At 50.5% G+C, this 15,588-nt stretch overlaps 1 protein-coding gene across 6 annotated transcripts in view; it reads right to left on the minus strand.

Moving 5' to 3' along the window:
* SFXN5 (sideroflexin 5) overlaps positions 1 to 15,588 on the minus strand; it is a 116,710-nt gene that overhangs the window by 27,065 nt on the left and 74,057 nt on the right. For 4 of the 6 annotated variants that reach the window (XM_030310847.1, XM_030310848.1, XM_030310846.1 and 1 more), the window contains 2 exons: positions 14,964 to 15,054; positions 230 to 345 (listed from right to left, as the gene is read on the minus strand). In XM_030310847.1, the coding sequence (XP_030166707.1) occupies positions 230 to 345; positions 14,964 to 15,054 (207 nt within the window). The remainder of the gene's footprint in view (positions 1 to 229; positions 346 to 14,963; positions 15,055 to 15,588) is intronic. The other 2 variants (XM_030310849.1, XM_030310850.1) reach the window with 1 other exon arrangement.

Here is a 15,588-nt window from a genome sequence, read left to right on the forward strand (position 1 = left end):
CTTACAGTGGTGACGAGAGGGGGGATGGAGAGAAGGACTGTTCAGGGACAGGCGTGGCTGGGGCCAGACCTGGAGGCCCTGGGCTCATGCAGAAGGGAGGCAGGGTGGGACAAGGAAGGCAGACCAAGAAGACAAAGCAAAGGCACTATGCACAGAAGCCCCTGAGGAACAAAACCCTCTCCCTGTCGCTGGCCTCTCCACTGGCCCCCTGAGCCTCCGGATGACCCACATGTCTGGCTGCAATCTTGGAGGAGCCCACGAGGTTGCCATCACCATCCAGGACATCGATCCCTTCCTCCAGCTCCCCGTACCGCATCAGGACCACGTTGCAGATGTTGGCACTGGCTGGAGAGAGAGAGAGGGGAGCAGGGGGGCAGGAGTAAGAGGGGAGGATGCCATTCTAGCTGGTGGGGCAAAGCCACCGGGATGCACCCAAGCCTCCCCGTCCCAAGCAGCAACAGTCCTGAGTTAAGGGCCAAGTCTGCATTCAAATGTGGTGAGTGAAGGTGTGGTTCTGCTGCCCATCTGCCCATCAGCCTGCTGAGGGATTTGGGAGCCCTTGATGGCCTGGTGAGCAAAGGTGGAAAATAACCTACATGACAGGAGGAAGGGGGCAGTGCTCAGGAGCTAGAGAGCAGAGCTATCAAGGGATAGCTACTTTCCTTTCCTCGGGGGTGGGCCTGGCAAGCAGGCGAAGTGAGTGCCCCTCTGGGAGGGCTCCCTGGCTTGAAGACACCTCACCAGTGCCTGATGTTCCACCACCAGCAGCTCAACCCCTCGGGCTGCCTTTCCGGGCATGTTCTCGAAATGGCAGCCCCCCACCTTCAGCCCTTTGCTCCTCAGAGTGAATCGGGTTCCCAGAGATCCGCTTCTCTGACTGCGGTGCCAGAGCAGGCGGGAACCTCAGCACTCACCCAGCGCCGCCCCCTCATCATATGGATGGAACAGTGAGGCTCAGGGGAGGGGGGTGACTTATCTGAGGTCACACAGCAAAGTGGGACAGAGCTAATCCTTTGGGTGCCCTGGAGACGGGCGGGTTCGGGGATAGGGGGCAGGGGTGGGTCAGGGGGACCTAAAGGCCGACCTTCTCACTTCACATGGTTGGGTTCCCTCCCTTGGCTAGGAGATCATGACAGACCTAGGCTGAGGGGAGGGTTCCTGGCTCCTCCGTTAGACACCGGATACCAGCATTTGGGGGCCACCCGTCAGCTGGTGACTAGCCCCAGGAGTGTCCCTCTGCTCCTCTCGCCTGGAACTCGTGGAGCTGGACCCGGGCCTGGGGCAGGGCTGGTGTGGTGCTGACCTTGCCTGACCTCCTCCAACCCTGTTCCGGGATAAAACTGGGGGGACTTGAGGGTGGTGGGCGGGTGGGGAGTGGGGGGTGACAAATGTGGAGGCCGCCTGCTTCACTCCTCCCCCAAAAGCGCCTTGCTGTGTTTAAAGTTTTAATTTTTGCTAATTAATGTCAATTAATTTTGTATAATGAGTGTTTAATTTTGGGGAGTGTGTGAGCCTGGGAGCGACTGCAGTTCTGGGCTGTGAACGCTGATTAGCATCAACACCTGCTGCTTCCCCACTCCCTCCAGTGGGGGGGCACTAGGGTTTGGGGAGCCGCAGGGCTGCAGGGCCTAGTGGGCAGGTGCAGTGGGAGGAGGACCACAGATGCTCCTGGTGCCCGAGCCAAGGCTGGGGAGCCGGCGGTGAGGGCGCTTGCAGCTGGGGGACGGGGTTCTGCAGGTGAGGGGCGGCTTGAGACCCTGGGGGTCTCTGAGCCTCAGTCTCTTGTTTCAATAAAGTGGGGAGGTGGAATAAACAGAGGGAAAGACCGAGAGGCTCTGCAGTCTTTGGAGAAGAAAAGCAGGAGACCAAATACAGTTTTAACATGTATTTACAGCACATATGCCATCTCTGAGGAGCTCTCGTGTTTCCACACGACTCTCAGGCACAGTGGTAACCACGGGCAGACCTCTTCTGCACTGGGTCCCTCCTGTCGTCACAGCAGGCACGCTCACCTGACTTACACAGCCAGGGGCGATCTTGTGGACCTTTGGCGAGCTTTGGAGACATTTCTGATTATCGCAACCTGGGGCTGGGGGGTGCTACTGTCATCTAGTGGGTATTGACCAGAGGTATGCTAAACATCCTACAATGCACGGCCTCCACAGCACAGAAGTATCCGGGCAAAAATGTCAGTAGTGTTGACGTTAGGAAACCCTTATCTTAAACACGTCCAGAGATTGACAGTAGTAGGAAGGTGAATCTGAGGTAAAGGAGAAGTTGGGAGCCTGGCTCTGGGGCCAGCTGGGCTTGAGTTATAGTCCTGGCTCTGAATCTCCCCCTCCTGACCTCCAGAGGTGAGCTCCTGCCAGCCTTGGACCCTCCCAGGGTTCAGGTCCCGGAAGGGTCCCCAGAGTGGCCTCGGGAAGCGGACACCTGGCCTGTGTGTTAGTGATGTGCCCTCTAGTGGCGGCAGGAATACTCTGCACCCCTCACACCTCTGGGGCTACCAGGCTCCTCAGTTCCCAGGAGACCCACAAAACCACTGGAGAGGATCTTGGGGTTCTCTGCCCTGAAAGGAATCTATCTCTGCCCTCTGAGAACCCCTTACACCACTGCCACGGCACCACTACACCACCACCACCACGGCGGTAAAGCCAAGGCCAAAGGAATGTGGTCCAGGCAAGGAGCATCTGCCTGAAGTCAGGAGCCACCGGCTCACTCTGCAACCGGAAGCAGCCGCCCTTACCAGCCTTCCCCAGATATAAGAAGAGGTGCTGCGCTCAGCCTCTCTATGGGATCTCTGGGCACCGGCTGAGCTCACATAGATGTCACCCTCTGCACCCACTCCCCCACCAGGTTAGGGGAAGCCAGGGACTGCTGAGACATCTCTAGCCCCGTGCCGTGTGTGTGCCCAGGCAGAGGAGACAAAGACAAGAGTATTTGGAGGCGGTGGTCAACCAGCTCCAGGCTCATGGTGGCATCTGCTTGCTCGCTGCACTTTCCAAATGTAAAATGAAGCCACGGCAGATAGAGCAGGACTTCGGTTCAAACACAAAACCACTTGGCATGAAACATAAAGCAGGAAAAGAAGTGAAAACCCAGTGCCCCTCCCCTCAGACAGCCCTGCCAGGACAGTTTGGGCACGATAAAGCTCTCTCCTTATCTAAGCTGCCTGGATGGGAAAAAAGGGAAAACCCTGAAAGCCACCCTAAAATGGTGGCACCCCCAGGCTCCTCCCTCAGGACGCCCACACTTCTCACTGCCTACTCAACTGGCACACGCCCTGTAATATCTTCAGTTGGTCCATTTATTGAGCACCTGCTGTATACACAGGTGACTAGCCATCCTCATCTTTGAGCAATGAGAACACCAGGCCGTTTCAGTGATTTCATTTCCATGATCTCGTCCAGAACTTCCATTTCTGCCGCATTCCTTTCAAGCCTCCCTGGTCCCTCCCATCCCACTCTTGGCAAGTCCAGCTCCCAAGTCATGAGCACTGAGAGCCTAAGCAAATGAAAAAGAGAGAGAGAGAAAGAGAGACCAAACCGTAGGCCATGGGTCTTCTTTCTAGCACACCAGCAAGATCTATTATTGACAGTATCAGCAGGTTAATTAAGCAGTCTGTTAGTGATAATGTTAAGAAAGCTGGCACATTTTCAACTCAGATTGGCACCATTCAAGACTCAGGCATAACTGACGTTGGAGAAGCTATGCTAAGAGATGTCATGGGATTAGAGAGAGAGAGAGAGAGAGAGAGAGGAGAGAGGGAGAGAGAGGGGGAGAGATCGCTTCACGCTGATGGCAAGCTCAGTGTCAAGTCCCGAGGAAAATATGCGCTTGACTGCTGCAGATGTTCTCACATCAGACCCATCGTGATGCAAAATCATGCAGATTGTGAACAGCTAATGAAGCACCCTGTGTAAAAGGGACAGCATGGGGAAGAAGAGCAGTAGACAGAAAGGCAAATGTGCAAAAAAAGTTCTCCAAAAGACGACTACGGGGGAGTGTGCCTCTGATCTAGCACAGGAACAGACACATAGATCAATGGGGTTAATAGTCCAGAAACACACCCACCTGTAGGGGAAATGAGTTTGCAGGAAAGCAGTTCTATCAACTCACAGGAAAGGACCATTCAAACACGAAGGTGAAGCAATGGGCTATTGGGTTATTCATTTGGGGAAAACAACATATCTTAACTCCTTGGTTCTAAGATGGATTCCCCCATGTTTTAATGTTTTAAAAATCCCAGTGGGCCTTACAACGGACATCGGGGTGGGGGAGAGGAACCCTTACCTGCTCCCCACCACAACTGCCTGTGCGTGTGTGAACTTTGCCACGTGGGGAGGTTCGTTCAAGTGTCACCTCAGCTACCCAGAGCAGTCTGCACAGAATTTGAACTTAAACTTAGATTCCTAATTGTTGCCTAAAACATCTTTTTAGAACTTACACTATAATGGAGCACGGACATGAAAAGTTATTGTACATGCAGAAGATCGTCTGCCAGATACCAGGCAATGCAATTAAAGGCAGCAGAAATTGCCAAACCATAGATAGCTACCCTAAAGAAATGCTTGCCCATATGCACAAAGAGACATTTACAAGGATGTTAATTATAGCACTGTTTGTAAGAGCAAATAATTAGAAACAACCTAAATGTCCACCATTAGGGAACTCACATGGGAAGATCTCCAAAACAAACTTCTATGAAAAAATGCTACCGAGTTGTGTACAGGATGATTTACTATATGTAAAACCCCATAATTGGTACACACGTACTGTGTGCCCATAAACCCACAGGTAATGTTTTAGAAGGTTCACACCTCACACAGTGATTTCCTTGGGAAGGGACCTAAATTTAGGAATTAGGGGTTGTTGAAAGACTTCCACTTTTTTTTTTTTACCCTGTTTTTCTAAATACCATTTGAATTTTTACAATGAGAATAGAATCATGTTTTACTTGTCTAAAAAGTGAAAAGAAATTGCCAAACTTCCTAAAGTGGATCATAAAAATTTGACAGCCAGCAGGGATCGGTGCGACCTATTCACCGTTCCCACACTTCGGTATCTGTATGTGAGGAACTTCCTAAAGAAGCTGATTAACTTCAGGAATAGTTTCTCCTTAAAGTAAAGGAAAAAAATGAAACCACAAGTATAAAACCAACTAGGAAATGCAGACAAAAAATTCGCAAATTCTTTTACATGCTTTCAAAGCATACTGTCGGTTTTAAAGTGGCCAAAAGGGTCAAGATTACAAGCAGGGTTACAAAAAGCACTGGTGGCCGTGACCCTGTGTTTAACAACCGATGTCCAAAAGAGAAGTGGAAAAAATGAGGAAGGCTCAGACTCAAACTCTGTGACATCGAAGAAAGTGACTTGGATTGAATGTGTAGTGAAGGCTTGTTTATTCCTCCACACGAACAGAAAATACAGTCCTCTCCTCTTCGGAAAGGCTATTACATTAATGCCCCTATAACTGAGGCATCTGAGCATTGAGAAATACGGCAGTCAATATCTATGAATCATATTATAAGAAATGGGAAACTGAGAAAATGTATTCTATGTGACAAAGAGCCGCTACTACTCATCAATAGAAGGTCATGGTGACTGACGCCCAATAACTATTCTACCCCCAGAGGATTAGTCTTAACTAGTTGTGATAATCCTTCCCTTGCCAGTGATTGATTGAGGAAGGGACATGTGGCCAACCCTAGCCAATGACAGATGTCTGCAGGGGACTTCTGGGAAAGGTCTCCTCTCATCCAAGAAGCGGCAGCAGGGACAGACAGCCTCCTGTCCTCTGGGCAGTGGTGGGTCTGAATGTGGTGCTTGGAGTTGCTGTTACCATTTTAGGACATGAAAGGGGCTAGCCCGCAGATGAAGCCCCTGGCAGAGCACAGAGGTGGAAGGAAGGGCCATGGGTGCCTCACTCGGCACTCGCCCTTTGTGAAGTAATACATTCATTTTTTTTATTTAAAAAAATTTGGGGGGGGTACCTGGGTGGCTCAGTCGGTTGAGCGTCTGACTTCGGCTCAGGTCCTGGATCTCACAGTTCACGAGTTCGAACCCCGCATCGGGCTCTGTGCTGACAGCTCAGAGCCTGGAGCCTGCTTCAGATTCTGTGTCTCCCTCTCTCTCTGCCCCTCCCCTGCTTTCACTCTGTCTCTCTCTCAAAAATAAACATTAAAATTAAAAAAAAAATTTTTTAAGTTTACTTATTTGAGAGACACAGAGACAGCACGAGTAGGGGAGGGGCAGGGAGAGAGGGAGACAGAGCCAAGCAGGCTCCACACTGTCAGTGCAGAGCCCGATGTGGGGCTCGACTCACGAAACCTGTAAGATCATGACCTGAGCCGAAATCAAGAGTCAGGCGCTTAACCGAGCCACCCAGGTGCCCCAGTAATACATTCATTTATTAATTCAGCCAGTTTGAGTCCGGTACTTTGGGGCAAAACCATTCATAAAATGTATAAAGAGCTTTAGCAGTTATTAAGAGAAAGATAGTCATTGAAATCACCCCAAAAATATTCGAGTAGGAGTTCATAAAAGAAATAGTAAAAATTCAATGAACACGAACTCAATCTTATTAATAGTCAAAGATAGATTTTTTTTATCTAAAGAAAAATCAATCTGGCAGGAGTTCTTTGGATGTTTTGGAGGCTAATCCTCATTGGTTAAATGGCTTACAAATAGTGTGTGGCTTGTTTTCTTACTTTGTAGATGGAGTCTTCTGCCATATACTGTAACATGTACTCAAATAAGCAGTCCTTTCCCCTCTGGTATATACTTTTTGTGTCATTGAGAAACTCTATCCTTCCCCAGTGTTCATTTATATTTTTTTCTAGAAGACTTAACATTTTACTTTTCACATTTAGGTCTTTAATCTATCCGGAATTTATTTTTGTGTGTGGTATGCAATAGGGATCTCCTTTTTTTCTCTCCGTTCTATTTGAAAACCCAAATGCCCAATACAGTCAAGAAAATATTCTCAATCACCCTGGGAATTGGAAAAATGCAAATTAAAGTGAGAAAAGAACCATTTCAGATGGACAAAAAATTTTCAAGATTGATAACACCAAATGTTGAAGAGGATGTAGGGAAACAAAAATTTAAGCCTTGCAGGTAGGAGAAAAGAGCCGGTATGCTCATTTGGCAATATCTAGCAAAGCTAGGTATGTGCACGCCCTCTGACGTGGCCATTCTATTTCTAGATTAGTGACTGTCAACACTGGTTGCACGACTGAAACCAAATCTGAAGTAGGGTCCAGATCTGTGCATTTTTAAAAGCCCCTGCCCCCTGCCCCCCCACCAGGTGGCTGTTTGAAAACCTCTGCCCTGGGGCGCCTGGGTGGCGCAGTCGGTTAAGCGTCCGACTTCAGCCAGGTCACGATCTCGCGGTCCGTGAGTTCGAGCCCCGCGTCGGGCTCTGGGCTGATGGCTCAGAGCCTGGAGCCTGTTTCCGATTCTGTGTCTCCCTCTCTCTCTGCCCCTCCCCCGTTCATGCTCTGTCTCTCTCTGTCCCAAAAATAAATAAACGTTGAAAAAAAAAAAATTTAAAAAGAAAACCTCTGCCCTGGAGAGGCTCCCAGTCACGGGCACAGAGACACATGTGTGTATAAGGTTGTTCAGTGCAGTACTATCATGGTTGTTAAAAAGGATAAGTTGAGATTTTATGACTGCCCTGTAAAGGTGTCTAAAACTTACTGAGGTTAAAATGCAGTTTACAGAACAGTATACATGGTATGATCTCATTTGTATTAAATATATATTTATATATGCATATTTATATTATAGATAGAATAAATAGAGATTCCCGCATTTTTAGAGGCTTACTCGAATTTGGAGGGATATACACCAACTTACTTTGGAGAGAGAAGTAGGGTTGTTTAACTTTATAAAGCAATCATGTATTATCAGGAAAATAATAGAACCATTTTTATTAAAAAAAAAAAAAAAAGCATGACTGTGGTAGCCAGGAGATTTGAGCTCCCATTTGGGTCCAGACTGACATTGGACAAAGCTTTCCCCACTCTACTTCCTCTATCTCTTTCCTCTTTTGTGGGTTATTATGTGCACACAGTGAACAATTCAAATCTCATAGAAGGGTAAATAACAAAACCAGTCTCCTTCCAACCCTTGACTCTTAGCTGCCCCTTGACCCTCCCCAGAGACAACACTCTAGCCAGGTTCTCATGTCTCTGCCAGATACGGTCTATGTATTTACTAATGGACACGTATGTACATCACGACCTGAAACACACATACACACACACTCATGCGAATCACACCAGAACACAGCCCCATCCCTGCCTTTAGAGGAGGGATGATTATCAAATAGGGATGGATACCTTAATATTTGCTTGATTTCACGATATTCCCCAATATTCCACCTGAAAAGCATTGCTATATGACACAGTTTTCTTTTAAATAGCTTGAGAATTTGGGAAGAGGTTCACAACCCATACTAAAGTGTCACAAACTCAGGACTGGGAATTTGGGGATTGAAAAATCAGCCTGTAAATAGGTGTAGGCTGACTCTCAAGTTCAGGATCTCTTTTTTTTTTTTTTTTTTCAACGTTTATTTATTTTTGGGACAGAGAGAGACAGAGCATGAATGGGGGAGGGGCAGAGAGAGAGAGGGAGACACAGAATCGGAAACAGGCTCCAGGCTCTGAGCCATCAGCCCAGAGCCTGATACGGGGCTCGAACTCCCGGACCGCGAGATCGTGACCTGGCTGAAGTCGGACGCTTAACCGACTGCGCCACCCAGGCACCCCCAGGATCTCTTAATAAAAGATTCCTGCTAACACATTCGTCTGGAAAACTCCCTTTTATCACAGCTGCTTCCTAGCTTGAAATTCTTCAGCGGTTGGTTCCCTGTTAACCATAAGATGAAGTCCAACTCTAAGCTAACATCCAAGGTCCCAAAGGCCCTCTGCCCTTCCCTTTCCTCAACAGGCCAGGCCCACCCCAGCCAGTCCCTGCTCCTCCCACATTCATAACCCCCCTCTCCTGCCTTGTGCTTCCCACCTTCTCTGCCTCTGGATTCCTCTGCTATCTGGATTTCAGTAATTATGAAATCTCTGAACTGGAAAGCCATTCATTCAATAAGCATTCACTGAGTGCCTACTATATGCCAGGTCCTGGGCAAACTGCCCAGAAACAGGTGACTTGATCGCACGTGAGAGCCCCTCACAGCTTTTTGGGCCCGGCTGCTACTTGGACACTTCTCTAACTGAGGGGTCAGGCAGCTCATTGCAACAACAGACTGTCAGTTTTTCAGAAGATCCTGCTACTTTCGTTGGGCTCCTGCTTATCATGTGTGGAGCATCTCTTGATGTGTGGAGTCCAGAACTAAACAGACTCCTTTGTTCTGGGCCACACCTTGAGCAATCTTAGATCCTGCACCTCTTGCCCATGAATTCACAGTCACTGCCAAGTTGCTGTGCCTGTTCCTTAAATGTAACCCACGGTTACGCATGACCAAGGCAGTTATAACTGAAGGGGACAAGACTGAAGACAGAGCCCCAGGACACACCACTGGAGACTTCCCTCGGGCTAACTACTCATGTCCTCTTGAAACCTGATACACACTGGGGGCCCATGTCATTTCTAGGGCGGCTCACGCTTATGGCACCCAGCCCAGCCCACTTATCCTTCCAGATCCAACCCAGAAAGGTTGGAGAACGTGCCCCGGATGACCTGGAAACGTGGCCCATTGGTCATCCACCCTAGGCCTGACAACTAAACGTGTGGAGGACAGTGAAAACGTTATATAACAAAAAAGAACATTCAAGAAACAATTTTAAAAATGAAAAAAAAAAAAAACAAAACCAGAATAAACGTCCAAGCAGCCACAGAATGTGGTCACCGATGTCATTATGGTGGGCCTCCACTATGGGTGCCCAATTTCAAAGACTTTTTATCAAAGCACTCATTTGATCACTGAACAAACCCACACACTGAACATTGTGTGCCAGGCATAGCGCGGGCCTGGGGGTTGGGGATGAATGAGTCTTGGGGAGCTCAGAGTCTCATAAAGGAGGCAGACTCAGAAAAAAAAACAACAGCAACAAAAAACATGCAATTCCAGGTCACACACAGGCACACATAGGGTGCTGTGGTCTAGCCCTGATTGGGCCTACCAGGGAGGGCTTCTTGGTGGAGGTGGTGTCTGAGCAGAGAAATGAAGGCAAGAGAAGGCAGAGGATGGGGGCTGAGGTAATGGGAAGTGGAGATTCCAGGCAAACAGGGCCATGTTCAAAGGCCTGGGACCAGTGAGCGAGGCAGACGGGAGGTTGAAGATTCACCACAGCTCCAAAGGAGTATGGGCAGGGACTAGGTCAAGGAAAGGACAGAGGAGCTGAAGGGCTGTGGACACCACATTATCACTGACCTGGATGGAAGGGACAAACGTCATGAGGCCCAGCCACAGATGACACAGGTGCACCTCAGGGGATGAGGAACTGAGGAGGTCAGGACCAACCCTCTGGGCTCAGGCACATTGCCGTGGCCTCGGACGAGGCAAGCAGGGAGGCTTGAACACCAAGGGAAGAATAGTAAAGAAGGAATCAAGGACACCAAGACCCACGTGGCCTGGGGGTGAAGGGGAGCAAGGAGGTGGGGTGAGGGCAGACATGTGAACAGAAGACCTCCCAGACACTGCCCAGACATCCTGAGGAACGGACTCCCCGGTGAACACAGAGATTTTTTCCTGGTGATGAAATCAGCTGTGACATTTAATGCAGGGGACTGCTGTAGACAGTGCAGGAAGAAGGCGTTTCCCGGCAAAAGGATGATGAGGCTGGCATTTTGGCCCATACGCGAAGGTTATTCCCCCCCCCGCCCGTGCAAGGAGTCAGCTGGCAGGTGCTGAGGCTCCGGCCTCCCCTGAGGGAGCTCAAAGCCCACATGGGGGTCTTGTCCCCTGCTGGGTATGGATTCAGTCAAGCAGGTAGGGGTGGGGTGACCTTCAGGACTTCCTTCCCTGACTCCTGCACATGTATATGCAGAGCCCGGTATGGAGATTTGCTTGCCAGGTGGCACCTGGGGATCCCCACCTCTCGGCCCCTGGCTAAAGGCCCTGCCCCACACATTCCTGATGAAATGTGCCCATTCCTCTCACCAGTGCCCCCTCGCAGCATCCGCGACCTTGCATGCCTCCCACTGGCCACTCCTGCCAGCTCCCAGCCTAAGGCCTCAAGAGAAGGCTGTTTGTGGGGTCTGCCTGCCCTGGAATGGACTCTGCTCATGGAGACTGGTGGGTGGACCTGGGGGAGGGGGGTTGTTTTTCCAATGCCTCCTCTACTGACCTTTAATTACACTGTTTGCCCAGCTCCCCAAACCATTAACTCCCACCTCACAGCACCCATCAATTAATGGAGGGCCTCCTCCGAGCTCGAGCTCCTGAACACAATTAAGCGTGACAGTCCACAAATAAGAAAGAACTGGAGAATTAATTAAGGTCTAAACAAATTAATTACCAGTCCCCAATCGATTCTGATGCCAGCACACATGCTCCTGGGCTCACCGTCTTTCCTAACATCTCCATGTATAAATAGAAACCGAGATTTCCCACATGATTGCTGCTGTGGACCGGGGCACAGCAAGGCTCTGAAACCACCGTGAGGGAGAGAAGGGCTCAGTGAGTGTCCTCAGGGCTTCCCACGTACTCAGCACACATGCGTGCACGTACACACGCACAACCCTAGCTAAAAAACCAGGGTGAACCTGGAGGTGGGGTGCTCCTGGGGGGCGCCTCTGGACCACATGCCTCAGTTTCGCGGCTGCTTGGGTGAGGGGTTATCCAAGTGGGCTTGAAGTAGCCTGGGCTGGGCCTTCAAGGCCTGGGCGGTGGCCAGCTCAGAGAGTCTGAATTTTTTTCTTCTGGGAAATGGGGATGGCTCGCCCTGCCTTGGGTCCTCCCAGAGAGACAATGTGGGGAGTGAGAGGCCACAGAGGTATGCTGGGGGAAATGTGGAGAGCTGTGGAGCCCCTACAAACCCAGGGAAGGCCTGCAATGTCTGTCACACATGTTCCAGTGGGAAGGGGCTGAAGTGAGGTCTGGTCCAAAGCCAGAGAGGGGTAAAATCAGTGGAGTCAGGTGGGGGAATGAGGTGTCCTGTGCCCAGAGTCTCAGGCCTCTCTCTTGGGCAGCATGGAGGGCCCAGTGAAGAGAGGTATCCTCTCAACCTTCCAGATTGCAGGCTGGAACAGGGCAGAACTCACTGGGCAGCGCAGCGGGAAGAAGCAACCGGCTCCTGGGAGCCTCCTTCCCTGAGGGAGGGAGTAGGGATATGGCCTCTGAGCACAGGGCACACAGGCCCTTTCAGGACCCTCCCTCACCATGAAGACCCCCTTCTGCTCTACACACCACCCCCAAGCCCCCACACACATCCCAACAGCCAGGGCTTAATCTGATCACTTCCACTTGCCTCAACCTCCTTCCTGTGAGCACTTAATGGCTCTGTGAGTCCTGTCTCCCCATCAGGCCAGGGGTCGGAAGGGACAAAGAACCCTCTACAAGGTAAAGCAAATCCTGAGCAAGCTTCTTGGTGGCCTTAACGATGGCTTGGCCTAGTCTGGTCTAGCCCGCCATGGAAAGCAGGATGAGTGCCTGGAGGGACCTAGGCCCTGCCTGCATGCAGTGAGCCTTACAGAAGATGTCTAAGCCTGAGAACAAGGTGAAGGGTGGCCAAGTGCAGGGTCTGTATGATGGCCCGAGAGGACCAGAGGTTCAAAAGCAGGTGAGGGGCATGCCTGTTCATCTTGCACACCACCGTGTCAACAGCTACCCGGGGGGTTAGCAGGTATCCGTTTGCAGATGGGCCTGGGAGGGCATCGGGGCCAGGGAAGTGGAAGCCTGCAATGCGGACAAGGAGAGACAGGGGCCAGGGGTAGAAGGGAGGCAGGCACTCAGCTAGGACTCGGGCAGCAGGTCTGAGGAAGCAGCCAGAAAGGATCTGCTGCTCTCTGGATCCTGGCAAACTAGGACTATCAGGACTACAAACGGCATTGTGTGCAACCTGTGCAACTGACTAGGGATATGTGGGATCTCAAGACAATTTGACAGTGGCTGGACCCACAGGCTCCTCTTGGATTAAGACAGGAGGAGAATCAGGCTGGAGCCCAAAGAGGGACAGGTCCTAAAGTCTCGGGTGGGCATGACAGATAGGGTCAAACCTGAAAGCAGGGACCCTCCTCCTGAAGGAGCCCCAGAGGTTAAGACCACCCCCAAGGTCATCCAGCAAGATGAGTGGCAGAGCAAGGCTGGAACAGGCCCCTGGCAAAGTCCTTGTCTGAAGCTTGGCTCAAGGACAGATTGCATCTCGGCCGAGTCCCAGATCCAGTCCAGTGCAGCTAAGAGCTGCCACCTTCTGAGGCTACATCTGACCCTCTAGCCCAGAATAGCGAGGAACGCAAGATCGGCAGCCTTGTTCACTCAATTAGGCCCCTTAACAAAGTCAGATCTAAAGAGTTATTCCATTAGTGGCCCATGCCAGAAATAGCTGGGAGTTCATTAAAAGTGTGGAGTTGCTAAGCAATTATCTGGGTCAGCTGAGGCTCAGACGGGCAGTTGGTCCTGGGAGTTCATTAGCCTCTGGCCAACGAGGAGGCGGGGGCGGCCAGGTAATGATCTCCCACCTTCTTACGGGGCTCTTTAGGTGCTCCAAAGCACTTTCCTGAGAATGGAATCCGGTCTGTGGATTCCCACAGAGCTGTGGCCCTCCCACAGCTCTGGGCTGCAGGAGGGTAGGTATCAGTGCCCCCATTTTACAGATGGGGAAGCTGAACCCTGGAGGTGAATAATGAGATTGGGACCATGAGCCTGGGTCTGACTCGGGCTGTTCAGACTGAGCCTTGGCACCTGGGAGGTGACGGGACCTGACACCACTCCTGGGCCGGCCCCTATCTTTGTCCTCTGGCATCAAATGGGGAACTCGTATCATGGTTCAAGCGTATACTTCTCTTTAGACGACTAATCACACACTGCTTCGTGCTTCTTTCAGTGTTGTTTCTTTTTAGTTTTTAAAAACATTCTGCTATAGGGCCCTCTCCCCAAACAAAGCATGGGCTTCTTAAGAGCCAGGCTGGGCTTGATGAGCTGGCCGGGGGCATCTATTGTGAGCTCAGTGGCTCCAAGACCAGCAAAGACTTAGCTGGAAGCAGCGAAATCCCCTCTACACACACGCATGCACAATTGCCTGAATATGAATAATACGAGTACGTGGGACTCACTGCTGTCGGCGCAGAGCCCGCTTCAGATCCTCTGTCCCCCATCTCTCTCTGTCCCTCCCCTACTCATGCTCTTTCTCTCTCTCTCAAAAAAGAAATAAACATTAAAAAAAAAAATAAAGGGATTATATTGGGATACATTGCCAAATATTTTTTCAATTGTGATACAATCATAGGTGTGCTTTTTAACTAACGAATTAAAAAACAAGACCTACCAGTGGATTGAATCAATATCATAATTTTGAGTCAGTGTGGCACATAAACGGTATTTTAAAACCTCTGTAACAACTGTAACAGGACGTGAAAGTATCCGTGATTTCTATTGGTGACAAAGTCACAGCTCTTGCTTGTTACTGTTGTTTGCTGCCTACACCCAGTGGAAGGAAATGTTAAATTTCAGCTAGAGGCTAGTGTAGGTATTTTCCCCAGCCAAGTTCATAGGATCCCCTGCGTTCTATCTACTGGTCCTGTGGGGGACTGGGGCCCCAGGTTAGGTATCCCTGAGCTAAAAGCAGAATCCTGGTCACAGAGCTTGTCAGCAGCGCCCCTGTCACCCTCACTTCTGTCTACACATGTTTTGCTCTAGCTGCCCTCACCAGGAGACCCCCAATGTCAGAAGAAGTCTGGAAAGGCATCCAGTTCCCCAAGAGCCCTGCAGCCCCACACACCCAGGTGTGACACACACACGCCTGCACACACCCCTGCACACCTCTGCAAGGTTCAAGTCTTACCTACAGCGGGGAATGGCACAAATCTCTGGACAAGAAGACGGGTGGCTGGGGTGAACTTGTTGGCTTTCTGAACCAGGACATTAAGGCCCACCTTAGAAAGAGAAAACAGAAAGTTCATGATGCTGCAGCGGCCTGGCCGACTAGGGCAGGGGGGGCAGGCTGGGGCAGGAGCAGAGAGTGAACGGCACTGTCTTCCCCTGAAGTTGTGCCCCAGACCCCAAATCCTCAATGTCATCTGGGGCTGCCGGGCTCCAGGGTCACTAGTCAAAGCATCACTGCCCAGTCATTCCAGTTAACCAGCCCACGAAGAAGAGGGTGAGGAGAAAGTCTCAGCTACACACACACACGCACACACACACACACACACACACACACGCGCGTGCACGCATGCATGTACCACACACACACACACACACACACACACACACACATAACATCTTTTAGGAGGGAAAAAGGAAAGATTGCTGTTAGAAGAACACATAAGCCGCAAGTAAATGAAGTGTGGGAACCCTCATTCCCACCTCAGCCTCTAGGAACCCCTTTTCTGAGGCCCTGCTATGGGCTCAGGCACAAGCCTAACCTCGAGAGCTCAGGAGAAGGAGATCCACACACCTGCCCACAGGTG

Source organism: Lynx canadensis, chromosome A3, assembly GCF_007474595.2.
Source record: "Lynx canadensis isolate LIC74 chromosome A3, mLynCan4.pri.v2, whole genome shotgun sequence".
In the NCBI taxonomy this organism is placed as follows: domain Eukaryota; kingdom Metazoa; phylum Chordata; class Mammalia; order Carnivora; family Felidae; genus Lynx; species Lynx canadensis.